The sequence below is a fragment of the Myotis daubentonii genome, chromosome 16, assembly GCF_963259705.1.
Source record: "Myotis daubentonii chromosome 16, mMyoDau2.1, whole genome shotgun sequence".
NCBI lineage: Eukaryota > Metazoa > Chordata > Mammalia > Chiroptera > Vespertilionidae > Myotis > Myotis daubentonii.
Window position 1 is genome coordinate 4,943,938 of NC_081855.1, and position 24,371 is coordinate 4,968,308.

At 41.7% G+C, this 24,371-nt stretch overlaps 1 protein-coding gene across 7 annotated transcripts in view; it reads right to left on the reverse strand.

The window, feature by feature from the left end:
• The window catches only part of AKAP10 (A-kinase anchoring protein 10), a 110,487-nt gene that overhangs the window by 42,800 nt on the left and 43,316 nt on the right, over positions 1 to 24,371 (reverse strand). For all 7 annotated transcript variants that reach the window (XR_009449045.1, XR_009449044.1, XR_009449046.1 and 4 more), the window contains 4 exons: positions 17,959 to 18,057; positions 7,688 to 7,772; positions 6,493 to 6,616; positions 4,757 to 4,893 (listed from right to left, as the gene is read on the reverse strand). Coding sequence is in view for 3 of the 7 variants with exons in the window: in XM_059668483.1 (XP_059524466.1) it covers positions 4,757 to 4,893; positions 6,493 to 6,616; positions 7,688 to 7,772; positions 17,959 to 18,057 (445 nt within the window). In the remaining 4 variants the exon portion in view is untranslated. The remainder of the gene's footprint in view (positions 1 to 4,756; positions 4,894 to 6,492; positions 6,617 to 7,687; positions 7,773 to 17,958; positions 18,058 to 24,371) is intronic.

A 24,371-nucleotide genomic window follows, 5' to 3' on the forward strand; every position in this document is an offset into this window, starting at 1 on the left:
AACTTCTGACGCCTACACCAGAGAATCTTCTGAAGGTACTTGATTCAACCTGCAGACCTAGCACTATCACGGCCTTGCTGCAACTGTTCCCCTCATTCCCCAAAGATCTCTGAGTCAACTTGCTACCTCCCTATCTGCTTTCCATCATACTTAGTTCTTGTTTAAGATTTTCAAGGACCAGGCTACAACTGAGGTAAAGAAATCAATCAGTCACACATATTTAATGGGAACCTATTCTCTGTTCAGCAACTCATAGAAAGAAATGGATTGAAAGAGGGTAAAACACTGTCATTTCTTCTGGAAACAGCAAAAAAAAATCCCTGCACAGGATTCAATGAGAACACACCATTGTAACTAGGAGGCATACGTAATTTACATATAGGAATTCAAACCAAATAGTTCTGAGGGTAAAGTGGATGTATTTGATGTATTTGGATAGAATAATAGGACTTGCTGGTGGTCTGGTATACAAGTGAAAAGTAGTAATCAATATTCTCAAAGACTTGTTTTTAAATCTTTCCCTGAGAATACTTTTCCCAATGATTTTCAGACAGAGTGGTGGAAGGGAGGAGGGAGGGAGGGAGGGAGGGAGAGAGGGGGAGAGAGAGGGGGAGAGAGAGAGAGAGAGAGAGAGAGAGAGAGAGAGAGAGAGAGAGAGATGAGAGAGACACATTGGCTGCCTCCCCATGTGCCCTGAGTGGGGCCGGGGATTGAACCCTTTGTTCTAAGGACCGACACTAACCACTGAGCAACTGGCCAGGGCTCAAAGATTTTTTTTTTAATCCTCACCTGAGGATATTTTTTCCATTGATGTTTCGAGGGTGGAAGGGAGAGGGAGAGACAGAGAGAGACACTGATGTGAGAGAGACACATCAACTGGCTGCCTCCCATATGCCCCCAACCTGCAACCGAGATACATGCCCTTGACCGGAATTGAACCTGGGACCCTTCAGTCCCAGGCCGACACTCTATCCGCTGAGCAAAACCGGATAGGGCCAAAGCCTTTTGTAAAATCCTCACCCAAGGATATGTTTTTATTGATTTTCGGAGAGAAAGAAAGGCAGGGGGAGGGGCTGGGGGTGTGTGAGAGAGAAACACCAATCTGCTGCCTCTCACACACGCCCTGATTGGGGATGGAACCTGCAACCTCGGTATGTGCCCTACCAGGAATTGAACCCTCAACCTTTTGGTGTACAGGATGACGCTCCAACAAACTGAGCCAATAACTCAAAGATTTTTAACTTAACAGTACATAATGCAACTGGTGTTTTGGTAAGCTGATTATAAAGTGGATACCAAATAAAAGCATTAAAGGAGAAAAACATATATAGGGTATCCCAAAAGAATGTACAAACACACTTTGAATAATTATAAAGGTAGGGTTTATTAAAATACATTTCATTTGCCAAAGCCGGTTTGGCTCAGCGGATAGAGCGTCCGCCTGCGGACTGAAAGGTCCCGGGTTCGATTCCGGTCAAGGGCATGTACCTGGGTTGCGGGCACTTCCCCAGTGGGGGATGTGCAGGAGGCAGCTGATCGATGTTTCTAGCTCTCTATCTCTCTCCCTTCCTCTCTGTAAAAAATCAATAAAATATTTTAAAAAAATACATTTCATTTGCAAAATTGAGCTACCAGCTGTTCAAGTGAGTACACTTTTTTGGGGGACACCTTATTATGTTCCCTTCCAAGCATTCTAGAGAGTCTAACTCCTGTCTATAATACAAATACAGAAAGACTGATGAGGCATGATTACGATGATGCATAAATAAGATATAAACCAAACAAGTTGGGACTGTAAAGTCAAATTTGGCCCAACAAACTTGCCAAAATGACAGTGCAGCGGGATACGAACCAGTAAGCTTCATTTAGAAATGGCTCCTAGAGTGAGAATGGGATCCAGTGGGTCTCTGCTCCATGTGGGACTGCGTCCCAGCCAGTGCTTGCTAGTGCACTCTCCCGCTCTAGCATACAGAAAACGCTTCTTTTTTGTTATCAGTGTTTTCTTAACAAAAAGTGAGTCTTTCGTCTTATAACAAGTTCATAAATATTCCTCCATGATTTGAATTTGGGGCACCCCAGACTAAGCTTCTAAATGTAAACACCTGCCATTTCTATGACCATGTAACAGTTCCCTACATAGTATTTTCCACAAATATACTAAAACTAGAGGCCCGGTGCACAAAAATTTGTGCACTCGGGGGGAGGGGGGTCCCTCAGCCCGGCCTGTGGCCTCTGGCAGTCTGGGACCCCTCGGGAGATAATGACCTGCTGGCTTAGGCATGCTCCCGGGTGGCAGAGGGCAGGCCCAATCCCTAGGTGCAGCCCCTGGTCGGGTTCAGAGCAGGGCCAATTGGGGTGCTGGGGCGCCGCCCCCTGTCATGCACAGAGCAGGGCGGATCGGGAGGTTGCGATGCCACCCTCAGTCACGCTCAGGGTAGGGGCGATTGGGGGGTTGGGGCACTGCCCCGTCACACTCAAGGCAGGGTCGATGGGGAGGTTGCAGCGCCACCCTGTCACGCACAGAGCAGAGCCCATCAGGGGGGTTGGGGCTCCGTACCCTGTCACGCACAGAGCAGGGTCAATCGGGGGGTTGGGGAGCTCCCCCCTGTCACTCACAGAGCAGGGCCGATCAGGGGGTTGAGGAGCTCCCCCATCACTCACAGAGTAGGGCCGATAGGGGAGTTGGGGCACCGCCCCCTGTCACACACAGAGCAGGGCGGATCAGGGGGTTGGGGCGCCGCCCTCTATCACCCACAGAGCAGGGCCGATCAGGGGGTTGGGGCGCCGCCATTCTCACACTCAGGGCAGGGCCGATGGGGAGGTTATGGCTCTACCCCGTCACACACAGAGCAGGGCCCATTGGGGGGGGTGGGGTTGGGGTACCGCACCCTGTCACACACAGAGCCGCAGGGCGATCAGGGGGTTGGGGAGCTCCCCCCTATCAGGCACGGAGCAGGGCTGATCAGGGGGTTGGGGCGCCTTCCCCAGTCACGAACAGAGCAGGGCGGATAGGGAGGTTGTGGCCCCAGCCCCTGTCACACTCAGAGCTGCAGGGCGATCAGGGGGTTTGGGCGCTGTCGCCTGTCACGCTGATCCCAGTGCCGGGAGGCATATTACCCTTTTACTATATAGGATAGAGGCCTGGTGCACGGGTGGGGGCCGGCTGGTTTGCCCTGAAGGGTGTCCTGGATCAGGGTGGGGGTCCCCACTGGGTTGCCTGGCCAGCCTGGGTGAGGTGATGATGGCTGTTTGCAGCTGGTCACACACCCTTTGGGGTGGGGGTCCGCACTGGGGTGCCTGGCCAGTCTGGGTGAGGGGCTGAGGGCTGTTTTCAGGCTGGTGGGTGACTGAAGCTCCCAACCGCTCCTTTTTTTCTTTTCTTTTTTTATTCTGTGCCAGCTTTAGCTCTGGCTCCAGCTCTGAGGCCTCTGCTGCTGAAAGCAGGTATCTGGTTTGTTTGGGTTCTATAATCAAAACACTGTATCAACTCCAGCTCTGAGATCCCGGCTGGCTGAAAGCAGGTTTCTGGGGTTTTGTTTAGCTTCTATATTTGTAACAATGTTTCAAACTGCAAGCTCAGAGGCCAGCAGGCAGGCGGGGAACATTGGTTTCCTCTGTCACTGAAGCAAGCAAGCCTCATGTTAACTTCAAGCTGCCTGGCTGCCGGCCGCCATGTTGGCTGGCAGTTAATTTGCATATTGCCCTGATTAGCCAATGGGAAGGTTAGCGGACGTATGGCTAATTACCATGTTCCTCTTTTATTAGATAGGATAACACTGCACAAGCACAAAGCATTGCATTCCAGTCCAAGTGCAGCCCCTAACTTACCCTTTGACTTGGAGGAAGTCACTACCTCTCTGGACCTTAACTTTCTTATCTGCAAAATCTGGCTATTCATCAGAATCAGCGGGGGTGTTTTCTAAAACGAAAACTTCCTAGGTCACACCTCAAACCTGCTGAGTCAGCATCTCAGAGTGGAGGACGAGAAACCCACCTTTAATCAGCTGCTGGGGAAGTCCTACGGACCTAGGTGCTCTCAGCTCCTTCCAACCCTGACATCCATGGAGTCTTCTCTACCCTCAAGTTATCCTGAGCACTTGCTTCTGGATACAAATAACACATTGCTTTTCTTTACAGAATAAGAAAAGTTCAGTGAAGCTGGCCACAGCTTTATCACTTGCCTAATGGGTTCAATTCCATTCACTGTAAGACTGTGCCACCCTCTGCTTTTCAGTGAAGACTAATGAAGAGCTATTACTCATTGAATAGTTAAACTGGCCGAGCAGATTTGCACCAGAAATTATGATACATCCATACACAGATCTATAGGACCCTTTACAATATATTCTAATTACTTGCACCTTTCTCTAATATTCCATACCCACGCTTCAAATACCCAGACTTGTTTCTTGAACGTGCTACATTTTGCAAATGCCCATGACTGCTTGTGCCAATGCCTCTGCCCAGGATGTTCTTGTCTGCCTTCTCTGGCTAGCAAAATTCCATTCTTCAGGACCCAATTTAAATCTTTCTTCTGTGGAACCCTCCCTGAACTACACATCACTGTCTTGCCTGCCACACACAAACCTCCCCTATTCTCTAGCAGAAAGTTTTATTCCAAGAGCCTCCAAAACTTGACACACACCATATAAAAGCAGCCTGTATGCTGCTGCCTGTGAGTTCCTTGAAGCAGAGATTGAGTGTATGCATCTTTATTCCTGAAGTGCATATCGAATCCTCAGTAAACAAAACTCACTTGTCATATAAAATCATGGCATCGTTTTGTGCCTCCTGTCCATCATACTGGCCCTTCTTGGCAGCAAGCTGAGACTGGAAGTTATCTGCTGCCAACCAGAACTGCAAGACATTCACTGCATCTTCTTTTTCCATGTACTAGCAAGGAAAAACACAAAAGAGGAAAATGAGACTATAAACAGATTTCACTTACCATCCCTAATTTATAAGCCCTAACTATTAATCTATAGGATATAATTAACAAAACAAAACCAACAAAAAACCCCAACAGGTCCACTTGTTCCGTAATGCCAGTCAGCAATGTACAGTCATTTGAGACAGAAAAGTTTAAAAACATTCTTTTAGAGGGGGTAAAAAAAAAAAACCTAACAAAAACACAACTAGTAGCCGAAACCGGTTTGGCTCAGTGGATAGAGCGTCGGCCTGCGGACTGAGGGGTCCCGGGTTCGATTCCGGTAAAGGGCATGTACCTGGGTTGTGGGCACATCCCCAGTAGGAGATGTGCAGGAGGCAGCTGATCGATGTTTCTCTCTCATCGATGTTTCTAACTCTCTATCTCTCTCCCTTCCTCTCTGTAAAAAAAATCAATAAAATATATTTTTAAAAAAACAAAAACAAAAACAAAAAAAACACACAACTAGTACACAGCTGGATGCAATGTTAGTGAAGTGGAGTAAAAATTATAGTAAAGGTGCATCAGTGGTTCCTCTCTGGCAAACATGCGAAGGGTAAAGTAACCAGACCAAATCTTTTATACCTGATCATTTCCATCACTCCATGCAGCCATATTAACCTGAATAAATGCTGACTTAGCCCCGGCCGGTGGTGCTCAATGGACAGAGCATTCATTGGCCCTTGCACCAGAGGGTCACAAATACAATTCCCGGTCAGGGAATCCACCTGGTGACAGGTTCGATCCCTGGCCCACGAGGGTGGGGTGGGGGGTGGAGGCACAACCAATTGATGTGTTTCTCTGAAATGGATGTTGCTCTCCCTCCTTCTCTCTCTCCCTGTCTCTCTCCCTACCCCCTCCTTTCCACTCTCTCTAAAAATCAATGGATAAAATATCCTCAGGTGAGGAATAACAACAACAACAAAAAAAGAGCTCACTTAAACTGTGGCAAACAGAGGGAGTGGAAAATAAATCATTCTTGTGAAGAGATAGGATAGGTGCAAGGGTGTATTTCAGTTACTGCTTCGTGAGACTGGGGATCCTCTTATCTCTACTTAATAGTCATGTACTGTGCAACAAAAGATTTCACTTTCTGAAGCCTACAAATACAGTTACACTAAAATGTATGCCTCAAAGACATTAATGTACTCACTGCTTTTTGCAAATGCTTTCCTGGGCAATTCTATGAAGTGGCTAAAGCAAAGGTAATGACAGTAAGAAAAAATTTATAACTTTTCTTTCTCTCTTCTGAAGTCTGATCTGAAAATATTTGCACACTGGGATCAAGTATCAAACTCTGTGATTTTAAAACAACTCCAAATAATTTAAAATATACATTCTCTTAATTCGATTTTTCCAAATCAGAGTTATTTTACATTGCATTTTCATGGTCTCTCTTTAATCTGACTAATATGTCATTAAAGTTCTCTTGCCACCACATACACCTTAAAACAATCACACAATTATTTAAATCCAGCTATGTTATTTTCTATATACAGGGCCCAGCATTACAGTTTAGAGGCTGAAATGCTCTAACAGAGTATGAGAGGAAACGCAGACTTTACCTCAGAGAAATAAAAGAGGGCTGACTCACAGAAGAGAATGTCAGCCAGGTAAACAGTTCCGCTGGTCAGCACTTCAATCTGGTATTTACAGAAATGGTGACTCCGCAGAAACTCACTAAAGTGCCTGCACATGGACAAAAAGGGACACTTTGAGGGAACGACCAAGGGAAAGAACTTAATAGGGAAAAATACACTCTTTCCACATTGTGCCTGTTTTATCTCAAGAGCCCAGGTCAACACTACCTCCCTTCCCATGGTGCTGCTGTTCCTTACTCCCCCACTTCCGACGGACTCTGTAGCTCCCCTCTGATACTGAACACACGTGACAAATACACAGTAACAAAAGTTACAGTAACAAAAGAACATGCCCTCTTTCTCCTGTTAGGCTGTAACTTCCTGGTACAAAGTACCATTTTCACAAGTGCTAAATGAATATGTAGGTTCTTTTTAAGGATATGAAGCAGTAATTAATAAAAAGAAAAAAAACCTTTGGAGGCAGTTTCAACAAATCTATATGGATTTAGTATTATGGCATACATTAAGCTTAAAGCATGCACTAACAAATTAGAATGTCCATCTAAAGACATGCATTGTTTAAATAAACAAACCAATTCTAATAGTCACAATCACCCCCAAATGACTTTAGAATTAAAAACAAATTATTTTAAGTAAGGAGGTATTAACATTAAAAGTGAAATTGGTTTTATTTTTATATTTATTTTTTTGACCAATGTCATGCCAATAAATTTAATAAAATAAAAATGTTAAAATAAAACAAAATATAAAAATAAACAAGAATACAAGAATATTCCATTAGCCTAAATACCTAATTGTGGCAAACTAATACTCTACATTGCATTTCCAAGTTAACTTGTTAGTCATTTACATGTAAAACAAAATACATTTTTACAAGGAGTGTCTTTAATTCGGTTCCTGATTTTAAGGGAATCCTCACAGTCTTTTTATACCAATTGTATCAATAATAACAAATCAGTGAAGTAAAATTGTTTTATTTTTAATCGAGTTCACAATGTACTTGTTTAAAAAGTCCATTAAAGTATGCTTATAAGATCCTGTAAACATTCAAAATATGTAAATCCTCAAAGATAGTTTGTTTTTAGTTGTGTGAAGCCCATTCCAACACTAAACCCAAATTCTCAAGAATGCAAAATGTGAAAGTACGACATCAACTTACTCTTGCTCCATTGCACTAAAGACTACGGACTGTGCCAGAACAAAACAGTTGGGGTCCACCTGCCCATCTTCCCCACAAATCTTTGCTGTAAAACAAATGGTAAATAATTCAATTTCTATTAAATCCAAATGCACACATTTGTGAATCAAAGTAGGAAATGAGTGTAAAGGCATATAAATTAGGTTTTATATGAAACTAAGAGAAAACACAGGTGAATAGCTGATCTTGAGGTAGAGGTCTTTCTAAGCATATACTAGTACATATGCAAAAGCAGAGACCAAGATTTAACATAAGCTTAATTCTATACACTAAAACACCCCCAAAACAAAATTAAAAGGCAAATTAGGGGGTAAATTTGCAGCATGTATAACAGGTTCTTCTCTGTATAACAGTATCACTCATATATCAAGACTTTTTTTTACAAATTAATAAAAAAACATCTCAAAAGGAAAACAGAGCAAAGGACATGAAAAGGCAATTCGCAAAGAACAAATATAACAGGGCCAATATGGAAAGATATGGATGCACACTAGTAATTAAATACAGTTACAGATTAAAGCAGGGGTGGGCAAACTTTTTGACTCGAGGGCCACAATGGGTTCTTAAACTGGACCGGAGGGCCGGGACAAAAGCATGGATAGAGTGTTTGTGTGAACTAATATAAATTCAAAGTAAACATCATTACATAAAAGGGTACGGTCTTTTTTTTTTTTTTAGTTTTATTCATTTCAAACGGGCCGGATCCGGCCTGCGGGCCATAGTTTACCCACGGCTGGATTAAAGTAAGAAGGCACTCCAACTCTTGTCTAGGAAATAGGCACAAAAGTGTTTTAACAATCCATATGTTTAGTTGCTTACATACATATGTTTTAGCAAAGGCATGCGAAAAGAAACACCAGTGCTAGTGGGAATATAAACTGGTGTGTATTTCTGGAAGGCCATTTGACAATTTCTAGTATAAGCTTTAAAAATGAACATACCCTTCCAATCAGCAATTTCATTTTTAGAACTGTAACACAAAATTATGGATTTGTGGAAAGATTTATCTACAAAAAAAGTTTATTAATAAACAAATGGGACTACATCAAACTAAAAAGTTTTTACACAGCAAAGGAAACCACCAACAAAATAAAAAGACAACCCACTGAGTGGGAGAACATACCATATTCACCAATGATACTTCTGATAAGGGGTTAATATCCACAATTTATAAAGAACTTACAAAACTCAAAACCAAAAACCAAACAATCCAATTAAAAATGGGCAAAGGACTGGAATACAGTGGGGCCTTGACTTACGCGTGTCCCGACTAACGAGTTTTTTGAGATACCAGCTGTCTCTCGGCCGATTTTTTGCATTGAGTTGATAGAGTAATTTGAGTTAACGAGCTCGGTCTCGGAACGAATTAAACTCATAAGTCAAGGCCCCACTGTACACTTCTCCAAAGAGGATATACAGAGAACCAAGATGGTGAGCAGGTAAATGCCAGTACTTGCATCTTCAGACAACCACACTGAAATTACAACTAAAATACAGAAAAACCATCATTCAAAACTGCCTGAAAGCTGGCTGAATGGAAGTCCTACAATGTGAGAGGTAAAGATGGAAGTACATAGAGACTGGAAGGAGGGGTGGAGGCACGGAAGCAGCTGGTCCAACACCCACGTGTGGCATGTTTTTAATCAGAGGGATATCACGGCTGTGGAGGCCTCCTGTGAGAAGCAAGAGGTCCCAGCCCCACACCAGACGTCCAGCCCAGGGTTCTAGAGCTGGGAAGAGAAGTCCCCATAACTCTGGTTGTAAAATCCAGCAAGGATTGTGGCTGAGTAACATGGAGGCTGCTGGAGATCTAGGCAGTTCCTCTTAAAGGCTCATACACGATCTTACACTGTCCTGCTTGCTTTGAGCTCCATTGCCAGGTGCCAGCATTGGGGGAGCCAGGGAAATATGGGGAGGAACTGGATTGTTGGGATGGGAGCAGGAACTCGGGAGTGGCTTTTTTTCAGACAGGGGTGCTCATGGGGGTCATTGTTCCTGTGCTGGCACCTCCCTCGTCACAGAGCTGACTGGCAGCCATATCTGAGTTCCCATAAGCATGGCCACGCTGTTTTGTTCTGCCCTGATTCCCTGAGACCCTGCCACATCCAACTTGCAGCCCCACCCAAACTGTTTGCAGCTTGCATATGAATGGCCTGTCCTGGCTCAGGCTTCAGACTTTTCTAAAATCTCTTAAACAAGCAGCAGCTGGCATCAGCATGCCCAAGACCCAGCACTAGCACCAGCCTGCCTTGCTTCACAGCTGGGCCTCACCCAGGCACTTCCAAACCCAATACAAGTAGCAGCGACCTGCAGATCGCTGGGTAGCTCTTGCAAGGTAGCTCCAGGCAGTGGTTGATTTTGCACCTCCCAGCAGGCCCTACAGCCAGTGAACCCGGTGGACAGCTTCAGACCATAGCAGATTGCAACTCTACACATCCACAGCAACACACTCACAGGGCAGACTCAGTGAACACCAAAGCCCCACTGGTCCAAAGGGTTGTCTCCTGCACAGCAGCTCTCCCAATGTAGTTGCAGCTGGTCCTCACAGCCAATTGGCCTGGAGGTCAATTCCGCCCAGTGACACCAACAGCAATCAAGGATCAACTACAACAAGACTGTGCACACAGCCCACACAGGGGCAAACCTAGAGTGCCCAGCTCAGGTGACTAGAGAGGCTGTACCACTGGGCCCTACAGGACACCTATTGCACAAGGACACTCTACTAATTCCAGGAGACACAGCTGCTGATCTAATATGTAGAAACAAACATGGGGAATCAGCCAAAACGTGGAGACAAAGAAATATGTCACAAATGAAAGAACGGAAGAAATCTCCAGAAAGAGAAATAAATGAAATGGAAGCAAGCAAAATACTGGATACAGAGATCAAAACAATGGTTTTAAGGTTGCTCAAGGATCTTAATGAGAGCTTCAAGGGACTTAGTGAGAGAATAAAATACATGAACGAAAAAGGACCATTGAGAAAGTAAGCTTACACCAACTGAAATAAAGAATAATTTACAGGGATTAAACAGTAGAGCAGAAGATTCTGAGAATCAAATCAACTATTTGGAATATGAGGAAGTAAAAACACCCAACCACAAGAACAAAAAGAAAAAAGAATCCCAAAATATAAAGATAGTATAAGAAGCCTCTGGGACAACTTCAAGTGTACCAACTTTCACATTATGGGGGTACCAGAAAGAGAAGAAAGAGAGCAAGATATTAAAAACCTATTTGAAGAAATACTGAGCCTGGCTGGCGTGGCTCAGTAGTTGAGCATCGACCTATGAACCAGGAGTTCACGGTTCGATTCCTAGTCAGGGCACATGTTCAGGCTGCGGACTCGATTCCCAATATGAGGTGTGCAGGAGGCAGTTGATCGATGATTCTCGCTCATCACTGATGTTTCTATCTCTCTCCCTCCCTCTCTGAAATCAATATATTAAAAAAAAAAAGTGAGAGATTAAAAAAATAAAAAAAGAATGAATGACAGAAAACTTTCCCTACCTGGTGAAAGAAATAGACTTACAAGTTCAGAAAGCCCAGAGAGTTCCAAACAAGAGGAACCCAAAGAGGCCTACATCAAGACACATTACAATGAAAATGCCAAGGGTTAAAGACAAAGAGAGAATCTTAAAAGCAGCAAGAGAAAAGCAGTTAAGTTACCTACAAGGGAGTACCCACACTACTGTCAGCTGATTTCCAACAGAAACTTTGCAGGCCAGAAAGGAGTGGCAAGAAATATTCAAAGTGATGAAAAGCAAAGACCAAAGACCTACAACCAAGATTTCTCTACCCAGCAAAGCTATTATTTAGAATTGAAGGTCAGATAAAGAGCTTCACAGACAAGAAAAAGCTAAAAGAGTTTATCATCACCAAAAGAGTATTACATGAAATGTTTAAGAGCAAGAAGATCAAGAAGAGGAAGAGGAAGAAATATGAACAATAAAATGGCAATAAATACATATCTATCAACAATTGAATCTAAAAGTCAAAATAAACAAACAAGGAACCTAATGAACAAAATAAATGGATGAATGAAACAGAACCAGAGGCATGGAAACATGGAACAGATTAATGAATCTCAAAGGGTAGAAGGGTGGGGAGAGAATAACCAAAGAGCTTATATGCATAAATGCATTACCCAAGGACACAGACAATAGGGTGGTGAAGGCCTGGGATGGGACAGGAACCAGAGACACTGGGGGGAAAAATGGGGACATCTATAATACCTTAAACAATAAAGATTAAAAAAAGAAAGAGGATACACAAATGACCAATAGACATATGAAAAGATACTCAATGTCACTAATCATCAGAGAAATGCAAATTAAAACTACAATGAGATATCACCTCCCATTGGGCAGAATGGCTTTCATCAATAAATCAACAAAAACAAGTGTTGGTGAAGATGTGGAGAAAAGGGAACACTTGCGCACTGTTGGGAATGCCAACTGGTGTGCCCACAGTAAACACTGTGTGGAGATAACTCAAAAAATTAAACACGGAACTGCCTATGACACAGCGATTCTACTTCTGGGAATATATCCGAAGAAATCCAAAACACTAATTTGGAAGATTATATGCAACCCTTTGTTTATTGCATCATTATTTACAATAGCCAAGATCGGGAAGCAGCCCAAATGTCTAGCAGTGAATGAATGGGTAAAAGCTGTGGTATATTTACACAATGGAACACTAATTGTCTGTTAAAAAAAAAAAAAGAAATCTTACTCTTTGTGACAGCATGGATGGACCTGGAGAGCATTATGCTAAGTGAAATAAGCCAGTCAGAGAAAGACAAGTACCATATGATTTCACTCAAATGTGGAATCTAATGAACAAAATAAACTGATGGACAAAACAGAAACAGACTCATAGAGAAAAGACTGACAGCTGTCAGAGGGGAGAGGGTTGCAGGTCTGGCTGAAAAACATGAAGGTATTAAGAAAAAAACAAACAAAAAACACACAACCCTCATAGACACAGACAACAGCATAGTGATTACCAGAGGGAAAGGAGGATGGGGGAGGCAGAAGAGGGCATTGGGCAGATAAATGGTGATGAAGGGTACTTGACTTGGGGTGGTGAACACATAATACAAAATGCAGATGTGTTGTAGAATTGTGCACCTGAAACCTATATAATTTTACTAACCAATGTCACCCCAACAAATTCAGTAAAAAGTTTATCAAAATGTTATTCAATTGAAATTTAAAAACATAAAATATGCTAACATTAGGAACTGCCTAAATAAACTGTGGCACATCAATAACCTGATTAGCTATTTTTTAAAAAATATACTTTATTGATGTTTTACAGAGAAGAAGGGAGAGGGATAAAGTTAGAAACATCGATGAGAGAGAAACATCGATCAGCTGCCTCCTGCACACCTCCTACTGGGGATGTGCCCACAACCAAGGTACATGCCCTTGACCGGAATTGAACGTGGGACCCTTCAGTCCGCAGGCCGACGCTCTATCCACTGAGCCAAACCGGTTAGGGCTGATTAGCTAACTATTAAACATGGCTAAAAGAACTCATACAACCATGGTGGCTGGTTTCACTTTAAGTTCATGACCTCAGTGGGGCCTTAATGAAACCAACGATTGTACTACAGTTTCCTGGCCCATTTACTCTCATATTCTCCTAGCCCAGTGGTTGGCAAACTCATTAGTCAACAGAGTCAAATATCAACAGTACAACGATTGAAATTTCTTTTAAGAGCCAAATTTTTTAAACTTAAACTATATAGGTAGGTACATTGTTATTAACTTAATTAAGGTACTCCTAAGGCTTAGGAAGAGCCACACTCAAGGGGCCAAAGAGCCGCATGTGGCTCACGAGCCGCAGTTTGCCGACCACAGTCCTAGACAATACAGGGCACATCTTACCCTCTCTCCTGGAATGTCTTAACACCTCTTCCCTTACTCTCTTTGTTGATGACTTTGCTTCCTACTTCACTAAGAAAACAGAAGCAATCAGAAAATTATTTCTATTACTTCTCACCACATCTATCAACCAACCTGCACCTCTACCCATCTGTCCTGTTACTTCAGATATACTGTCCTCACTCCTATCTGAGTAACTATTTGAGCACTGGACCTCATCCTCTTTTGCTTTTTCAAGACTTCTTTCCTACAGCAACTGTCCCCCTTTTCTCTTACATCAAAATTTTCTTCGATATTGCCTTATTCTCACCAGCGATATATGTAGTCTACACTTGTTTGTATGCTATCATACATCTTATGCTCCTCCTATATAATAAAGAGCTAATATGCAAATGGTCATCACACTGTAACAGCTCAGACACTCAACACGGGAGAGAGGAATGGGGACCAGTCAAGCTGCTGCCCAGGAGAGGAACAAGTCGCCCGCCCATAGTTCCCTGCAGCTGCAGCCGGCCCAGGTGAAGCCAGCCCGGGTCCTGGGTGCCTGCGGCCAGCCAGAGGGAGGGAAGCTTGGGTCCCGGGTGCCTGTGACTGGCCAGAGGAGGGAATCCTGGGTCCCAGGTGTGGGGCAAGGAAGAGGCAGTTAGGGGCGATTAGGGCAGCAGGGGAGCAGTTAGGGGCAATCAGACAGGCAGGCAGAGGTGGTTAGGGGCGAGCAGGCAGGCAGGCAGGCAAGTGGTTAGGAGCCAGTGGTCCTGGATTGCAAGAGGCAGTTGAACATCCCCCAAGGGGTCCTGGATTAGAGTGGGTGCAGGCCAAGCTATGGGATCCCCCCCCCCCACGAATTTTGTGCACTGGGCCTCTAGTATGTTTATAACATGTCACCTTAAAAATAAAAAACAAAAACCATTGTTCCTTGGCTTAACATCCCCTTTCAGCTCATCTTTAAAGCAAAATGCCTCATAAGAGTTGCCCATCTTTGCTGTCTTCATTCTTCCTCCCATTCTTTCTTAAGATCCTCCAATTAAGTTTTTGCCCCCAAAGGTCCACTCTAATTAAGCTGACCAGGGGCCCAGTTGCCCATAGGGTTGCCAAATCCATTCCATTCCCACTATTCATCTTACTTAACCTGTCAGCATGATTTAATACCTTTGATCACTCCCTTTTTCCCAGGAACATTTTTCACTTGACTTCCAGGAAAAACTTCTCTCTTGATACTAATGGCTAGTCACTTTGCTAGTTCTTCTTCATCTCACAGACTCTAAAGGTTACGCCTGTCCCAGAATTGGGTCCTTAGACCTCTTGTCTTCACTCATTACACGCAGTACGATGGTAATCCAGTTTCATGACCCTGAACCCATTTATGCTGATATTTTCAAACATAAATCTCCACAACCCGGACCTCTCTCATGAACTCCTAATGCTGATGTCCAACTGCCATTTGGATGTCTAAAACCCAAACTCCTGATTTTCCCCACATCTTATAAATGGCAACTCCACTCTCCCAGGTACTCAGTCATGCTTGATTCGTTCTTTCCTCTCACACCACTCACTTCCAAACTAATAGCAAATTCTGTCAGCTGTACCTTCAAAGTTTTTTTAAAATTCTACAACTTGCCTGGCTAGTGTTGCTCATTGGTTAGAGTGTCAGCCTGTGCACTGAAAGGTTGGGGGTTCAATTATTGATCAAAAACATGTACCTGGGTTGCGGGTTCACTACCCACTCCCACTCCTTCCCATTGAAGCTTGTGTGGGAGGCAACCAGTCGTGTCTCTCCCTTTCCCCTCCACTCTCTGAAAAGCAATGGAAAAAATATCTTCAGGTGAAAATAACAAAATAATAAAAATATTTGACAACTTCAAGGATTTATGGAAATTGGAAAAGGCTGTGGTAGTATAGTTTTGGTGTTATTTTGAATCCCCACATAAAGACAGAGTAATTAGATAGCAACATCAAAACCCCACTGTTAACATTTACAATAAAATTAGGCTGGTGCAACACAGAATAATAATAGCTAAAGTGGGGACTTCTTCAAATGATAACTTAAAATACAGCTATATTAAAATATTCCACCTGAAACAGGAGACAAATAATTAGGACAGGATTCAGAAGAATGAATTTCAAAAAGTAAAAGTGACTGCTCTATAAAGATATATATGTAATTAACATCTAAAAATGCATAACAGACACTGGATGAAAACTTTCTCAGATCCCTTGATCCTTCAGAAGATTTTCCCCCTCATGGGATTACATCATTACTTTGATAAAGTTTAAGAGAAGGAAAATTAGAATTGCAATGACATTTCATTTCAAATGTTTTACTTGGCTCAAAACTCCTGCCTTTTCTCCCTACCCCAGCCTGGTTATCAACTGGTACAAACAAACCTCCTAAGGAATCACTAGCCAACCAATCCCTTAAAACAGTCAAATTCTAATCAGGTAAGACACCCCAGTTGTATTATTAGAAAAAGTCAGTCTAGGGGAGTCTGGAAGACGGGAGCAAAAAATTCCTACATAAAAATAGACAAAGGAACTACACAGAAAAACCAAAATGTCAGGACAACTCTGCAATAAAACTGGGTGGAAAATCCCAAAATATAAGCAGATAAGGACAGATCACCAAGAATCATTAAGACCTGTGTTAGAGGAATCTGTGTGGGAGAAAGAAAGGGAAAACAATGCGGGCATCTGATGGACCCCAAAATAGCCAACAGTTGTTCACTAGGAAGTATAGTAGGCCAAGTAAGAGCCACAGCTGCAACTGGAGGACATGTTGCTGTCTCCAAAAATGAGTGAGTGCAAAGGACCTACAGTAAAGACTGAAAGAGCCTCACACTGGGAAGAATCTGCTAGGAACAGAATAACATGCTCTATTTCATAAATCACAAGTATCAATTTTTGGTAATAAAAATACAAAACTTGGCCCTGACCGGTTTGGCTCAGTGGATAGAGCGTTGGCCTGTGGACTGAAGGGTCCCGGGTTCAATTCCGGTCAAGGGCATGTACCTTGTTGCAGGCATATCCCAGTAGGGGGTGTGCAGGAGGCAGCTGATCAATGTTTCTCTCTCATTGATGTTTCTAACTCTCTGTCCCTCTCCCTTCCTCTCTGTAAAAAATCAATAAAATAAAAAATATATACAAAAGTTACTACTAGGACTTGATGGGAATATATTTGTTCAACGAATAAATGAACCACTTTTGTCTGTGATTACAAGTACATCTAAGCCTTGCTGATGCAACACAGTAAGGCTTCCAAACTTTTTTTTTTTTTTACTATGGTTTACAGAGCAACATATTTATGTGGCTCAGTACACACACACACACACACACACACACACACGTAATGGAAATAATTTCCTGAAATGATGTTTCTTTAGCCATACTATAATGAAGGATTTTGATTTTTCTATTCTAGTATTTTTTTTTGGCAGTGGGATGAGGACATAGAGATTGATCGCAACACACAGTTAGAAAAACACTGCCAAGCACCATACTACTTAACATGTGGGGGTCTGGTTTCAAATCCCGCTGTCATGTCTGAGCTCTACTAAGTTAGGAAAACTACTTACCCTCTATGCTTCAGTTTCCTCATTTATAAAACAACTAGAAGCCCAGTGCACAAATTCGTGCACGGATTGGGTCTGGCTGGCCCACCCTGATTGGGGCCAATCGGGCCAGGCCAGCTGTGGGGAGGAATCACAGGCAGTTGGCCAGCCGGCCCCTCCCCCCTGGTCAAACTCCCGATTGAACTCCAAGTCAAGGGGACAACTTGCATATTAGGCTTTTATTATATAGGACAACTATATTTATGCTGCAAGATTCCTTTTTTAAAAAAATACATCTTTATTGATTTTAGAGAAGGAAGAGGGAGAGAGAGATAGAAACATCATTGATGAGAGAGAATCAATGATTGGCAGTCTCCTGCACACCCCCTACTGGGGATCAAGTTGGCAACCCTGGCATGTGCCCCGGATAGGAATCGAACCCAGGACCCTTCAGTCCGCAGGCCAATACTCTATCCACTGAGCCAAACCGGCTAGGGCTGCAAGATTCTTTAGAAGAGTAAATGAGTTTATCTGTGAGAAATACTTAGAATATTGTCTGGGACACAATAAATATTCAATAAATGTGTGATATTATTGTTCTTGCTGTTGTTATTCAAATCAAAGTCTAAGAATTTGGTCTAACATATGAGAGAAAGTTTGTGAGTGAGCTACAGCCAGATATCTGAAAACAAACTGGGAAGGGTATATTAAATTCCATGTTCATAAAAAATTCTCTTAATCAAAAACCAAAACAGGCAACTTTTTTTTTGGCCGTAACTTTAAGCACTGCTTACCTATGATATCATTTCTCATTGCTTCTGTAATAGGTATTGGTTTAGCAGCATCTGGAGATATATATTTGGTAAAAGTGTTCACTGCATCTTGTTCTATACCTGCAAGGGAAGAAGGGAAAACTTCAAAAACCAAAATGCAACTTGAACAATAATGGACTATATTCATGAACAGCAGGGCTTAGGTTTGCTGTGAGCCCAAGCATACATGCATGTGCGCGTGCACGTGTACACACACACACACACACACACACACACACACACCCCTATGATCCAAGAGGTCATGGGTCTTCTCTCAGTCAGAGCACATGCCTTAGTTGCGGGTTCGATCCACAGAGAAGTATGTGTGTATGCATACATATATATTACAAATATAAGCATATATACTAGTAAAAGTATATTTAGGACAAAACAAGCCTCATCATATTATCACTTTTTCACTATTTGGTTTGTGGAACACAGGAATTATATGTGAATTCCCTACTCCTCATCTAAGCGAACAAGCTCCTCAATAGCAATGATGCATGATGCATGTTCTCTTTCCAGTCTCTTCTTCAAAGTCTGAGCTTGAAGGATTTGCATAGCAATATAACAGTAGGAGCTCAAAAATTATTTCTAAATCTACATTTAAAATATTTTACAAATGATTTAATATTCATGAATATTACATTCATTTGACCTTTAAAACCCTTTAATGTTAAAACAATGAATCTCAAACTTCATATTCTCAGGACTTTGCTATCTTAAAAATTATTGAGGACCCTAATGAGCTTTTGTTTATGTTTTATGTCTAGATATTAAAATCCACTGGTCTTTTACTCATAATTTTGTAACATCATATATTTCCAAATATTTTGGAAAATATTGGTTTACTGGCTTATGCAGATTTCCCAAATATTGAAACATTGCATCATATAGGGTAGAAAAGAAATCACATCATTAGCATCACCAATGATCTTGCTAGAACACTCTTCAAAGCTGTCAAAGCACACAGTGGTGAATACAAACTTTCCAAAATTCTAATTTTCACTTAAAAAGCTTTAATTTTTACCATTGGGCAACAAATACTGTCAGTTGTTCATATATATATATATATATATATATATATATATATATATATATATTATTGATTTTTTACAGAGAGGAAGGGAGAGAAATAGTGAGTTAGAAACATCGATGAGAGAGAAACATCGATCAGCCGCCTCCTGCACACCTCCTACTGGGGATGTGCCCGCAACCCAGGTACATGCCCTTGACTGGAATCGAACCTGGGACATCTTCAGTCCGCAGGCCGACGCTCTATCCACTGAGCCAAGCCGGTTTTGGCATCAGTTGTTCTTCTTGAATAACAAGTTTACTCCATTCATTCCCAAGAAAATGTCTGCCAAACATCCAAGTCTGAATAACTGTTGTTTGACAATAGTCATTCTTACAAGTAAAAATCGTATTCCATTAAAAAGCAGCTACTTTAACTCACAAAAACAACCAACTACCCGTGTTTTACCTTAGCACAAGTGTATGCTTCAGTATGCACAAGTGCTTCTCCATATTTCCCACATCACACATATTAAACAGGGTTTAGATTTAATAAAATTATCTACTTCTCCAAAGACACCATGAGTGAAGGTGGCACTCCATTTTCCTAAGAGTATGTGGCAGCACAGTGACCACTAGTACAACGTGGTTGAATGCCAGCAGGTCTTCCCACAGCTGCCTTCCCACCACTACTGCAAATGTTAACAGAGTCAAAAGACAACCTGGCAGGCGTGGCTCAGTGGTTGAGTATTGCCCTATGGACTAGGAGGTCATGGTTCAATTCCCAGTCAGGGCACATGCCTGGGTTGTGGGTTTGATCCCTGAGGAGGAGGGAGGAAGTGAAGGAGGCAGCCAATCAATGATTCTCTATCATCATTGATGTTTCTGTCTGTCTCTCCCTTTCTCTCTGAAATCAATAAAATAATATATATATGTAAAAAGAAAACAAATAACATGGTAGCCAGTACAGAATTGATAAGTAAATAAATAAAAGAAATATTTTTTTGAAAGACAAATAACATCTTAGAATTGTTGTAGAAATCATTGTGATCATATGGATCCCTTGAAAATGTCTCGGGGACCCTCTATAGGTGTGCAACCACACTTTGAGAACCTGTGGGGTTAGCAGAATAGCTTATTCCTATTTTTATAGAAAAGAAACTTATATACAAAACATTAAAATTATTTGAGTCAAAAAATGCTGGAGTGAGGGGGGGACCAGAGAGAAGTAAAGGCGTAGAGTTTTTGTATGTGATTAAAGTTAAGTTGTTATCAGTTTAAAACAGATTATTACTACCCTGGCTGGTGTAGCTCAGTTGGTTGAGCATCATCCCATACACCAAAAGGCAGGTTTGATTCCTGGTCAGGGCACATAACCAGGTTGCGGGTTCAATCGCAGTAGGGGGGGCTGTGCAGGAGGCAGCTGACTGATGTTGCACTCTCACATTGATGTTTCTCTCTCTCTTGCTCTCTTAAAAATTTCAATAAAACATCTTAAAAAAACAGGAATCACATGATCAACTCAACAGATACAGAAAAGGCATGTGACAAAATGCAATACTCTTTTCATAATTTAAAACTCTCAACACACTAGGACTAGAAGGAAATTACCACAACACAATAAAGGCCATATACAATCTCCCAGCTAACATCATACTCAGTGGTGAGAAACTAAAAGCTTTTCCTCTAAGATTAGGTACAAAGTTTTACATATTTTTAAGCACATTTCTGGGGATTAAATTCATTAAAAGACATTTTGATATCCATAAATAAAATATTTTATTTCAGAAACACAGAACGAGATTTCACTACCCTTTTTCTGGATCCAGAAGTTCTCTGGACTATATTTCATGCAATGGTCAAAAATTTTCCTGAATGTCCAATCTGTGAAATTTCATTTATTTTTTCACCCTTGGTATCTGGTATTACATAATAGGTGCTTAATAAATATTTGTTGAAAGAATAAACTTACCAAAAATATCTATTGAAAGATTAAATTTGGGGATAGGGGAGGCTAGGGGACTGTCTAGGGCGGGGGGGGGGGGGAAATGGACACGTATGTAATACCCTTTGTAATACTTTAAGCAATAAAAAAAAAAAAAGAAAGATTAAATTTACCTCATATATTACATCTTTTCTATTTTAAATTATTAGCAAGAGTATCTTTTTAAAAATGTTTAATCATTGAATTATTTATTTATTTATATTTCAGAGAGGAAGGGAGAGGAGAAAGAGATAGAAACATCAATGATGAGAGAGAATCAAGTTTAATCATTTTTAATAAAGAATAGAAAATTTATTTTTTTAAAAAATATTTTTATTGATTTCAGAGAGGAAGGGAGAGAGAGATAGAAATATCAATGATGAGAGAGAATCATTGATCAGCTGCTTCCTGCATGCCCCCTACTGGGGATCAAGCCCACAACCCAGGCATGTGACCCTGACTGGAATCAAACCTAGGCCGATGCTCTAACCACTGAGCCAAACCAGTTACGGCTAATTATTGGTTTTTACAGAGAGATAAAACATTGATTTGTTGTTCCAATACTTATGTATTCATTGGTTGATTCTTGTATGTGCCCTGACCAAGTTCTGATCCCACAACCTTGGTGTATCAGGACAGTGCTCTATTAGCAGCATCTTTATGAAAACAAAAAGAAAACAAAACAAAAAAACCTGAGGTCAGGAATGTTTTTGTAGTCAGACGGAAGATGTCTTATGATAAAGACAACTTAAAGTAGAGAAGATAACTAAGGAAATGAAGCTCCAGCACAAGGAGCATGCAAGCATATTCCTAACGACCATACATCAGTCAGCCAACTAAGTGGCTATTAAGGAGAATGTGTATTAGCAAAATACAAAATCAATACATTTCTGAAAAGTCAACTCGGCTCAGAAGAAATTATTTTGTTAACCTCTCCTACAATGAATGAATATCCTAAAACGTAGCATCTATTTAAAGGAAGTATAAAACATCAGTATATCCTAAAGAAGTTACTCAAATGAAACTATACACTGCTTTTGAGTTCTTAGTATTGATCTTCAGTTACAAAAACAGTAGGTCATTACAAATCCCTTCACTGGTAAAAGAAGTTACAAGGACAAATTCAGAAAACCCAAGGCCAACTGAGTGATATGTGCAAATATAAAAAGGTTTATTCAAGAAAGTGACTTTCACCCTAGCTGGTTTGGCTCAGTGGATAGAGCATTGACCTGCGGACTGAAGGGTCCTGGGTTCAATTCCGGTTAGGGCACATGCCTGGGTTGTGGGCTTGATCCCCAGTAGGGGGCATGCAGGAAGCAGCCAATCAATGAGTCTCTCTCATCATTGATGTTTCTATCTCTCTCTCCCTTCCTCTCTGAAATCAATAAAAATAAATTTTTTTAAAAAAGAGACTTTCTATTCTTTATTAAAAATGAGAGCTGGAACCAGGAGAAAATTAGGAATTTCTAGGCTCCAGAAAAGGCTTAAGAATAAATATGAGATGTTAATATATGGCCACCTTCTATAGCTCAAGGTTTCAATACAATAAAAATAGGAACCACTAGAGGCAAGCATTAAACCAGCATCTATCTAATGTATTTGATTTCTCAGGTGAAAAATGCAAATCCATATAAAAAAATTATCCTTTGATTTGATTTGAAATACAAGGTAGCGCAAGATGAAATAAGCACACTCCACTCCATTTCTCCCACAGAATGCAACTAAAAACACTGGAGAAATGTCTATGAGAATCTGAAAACATAAATGGCAGCAGGCAGATGGAAAATGGAAACCAGAACTCGAAGTACCGCCATACTGGAGGCAAGTTTCCCAGTGTCTCCAGTCTGGACTCAAAAGTTAAAGTGGCGCCCAGATGCACCAAGAAAAAGCTCCAGAGAAGCCTTCCGTTTCTGGTCTAAGGAGCAGGAAAGGGGGCTCCTCCGGGTAAGGAGAGTGGAGGAAGTCGATCCCTTGGGCTTTTTGGCCCCAAACAATACCAGTGTAGCAATGGAGGCAATGACAGCAGCCCGGGCAGCTCCCAAAGCTCTCAAAACCTTATTCTTTGACAGAAAAAATTTAGTTCCAAGTAGAAAGAGGAGAATCCCCATTTCTTTTATCCTTTACACACTTGCAGTTTGGCCAAAGAGGCTGACATAGTTGTGGAAAATGTGTTGAAGTATAAGGAAACAAAAGCCCTAGCTTTCCAGCCAAACCACCAGGAAGGTGGTGTCCTTAGGAACAACAACAACAAAAAATGTCAAATCACAGAAAGGAGGGAGTTCATGAAAGCTTAAAAAGTTGTGTGTGATCTCTTGAGCTCACCCCTGAGCTGAGCACACATGAACCCGACTATAAGATCGATCATTCTCCAAGGGTTTGAGAACTAAACTATGACCCGTCCACTGGCCAGGATCAAGACTAGAACAACCATCATTCAGAACCACTGGAATACCTTTCAACATTTCATGTAATTGATTTGCAAATACTGTACCAACTTTGCATCCCAAGAATAAATCCTACTTGATCATGCTGTATGCATTTCTTAATGTACTGCTGAATTCAGTGTGCTAATATTCTGTTGAAGATATTTGCATCTATGATCAACAGGGACATTGGCCTATAAATTTCTTTCTGTATCTTTTTTCTTTACTGTTGCTCTCGTAAAATAAACTTGGGAGTCTTCCCTCCTATTGAGTTTTTGTAATAGTTTGAGAATAGGTTCTTTGAAAGTTTAGTGAAATTCACTTGTGAAGCCAACTAGTCCAGGACAGTTTTTATTTTATTACTGCTCTACAGATTTTCTGCTTCTTCTTGACTCAGAAGATTGTATGTTTCTGGAACTTTATTCATTTCCTCCAAATTATTCAATTTGTCATCATATTTCCTATTTTTTAATTTGCCACACTTCTAAAATAATTAGCACCCATGGATACGTTTTTTGAAATTGATTTTCAGAGAGAAAGGAAGAAAGTGGGATAGAAACAACAATATGAGAGAGTAGCACCAACCAGCTGCCTCACATACATGACCCAACTGAGAACTGAACCCTTAACTTTTTGGTGTACCAGACAACGCTCCAACCAACCGAGCCACTCGGCCACAGAAAATGATTAACATCATTTTCTTACTAGAAGCCCGGTGCACAAAATTCATGCACTCAGGGGGTTCCCTCAGCCTGGCCTGCGCCCTCTCACAGTCCAGGAGCCCTCGGGGGATGTCCGACATCGTAGTGCTGCCATGGAGGTGGGAGAGGCTCCCGCCACTGCCACTACACTTGCCAGCTGTGAGCCCAGCTCAAGGCTTCTGGCTGAGCGGCGCTCGTTGTGTGGGAGCGCACTGACCACCAGGGGGCAGCTCTTGTGTTGAGCATCTACCCTCTGGTGGTCAGTGCGCATCA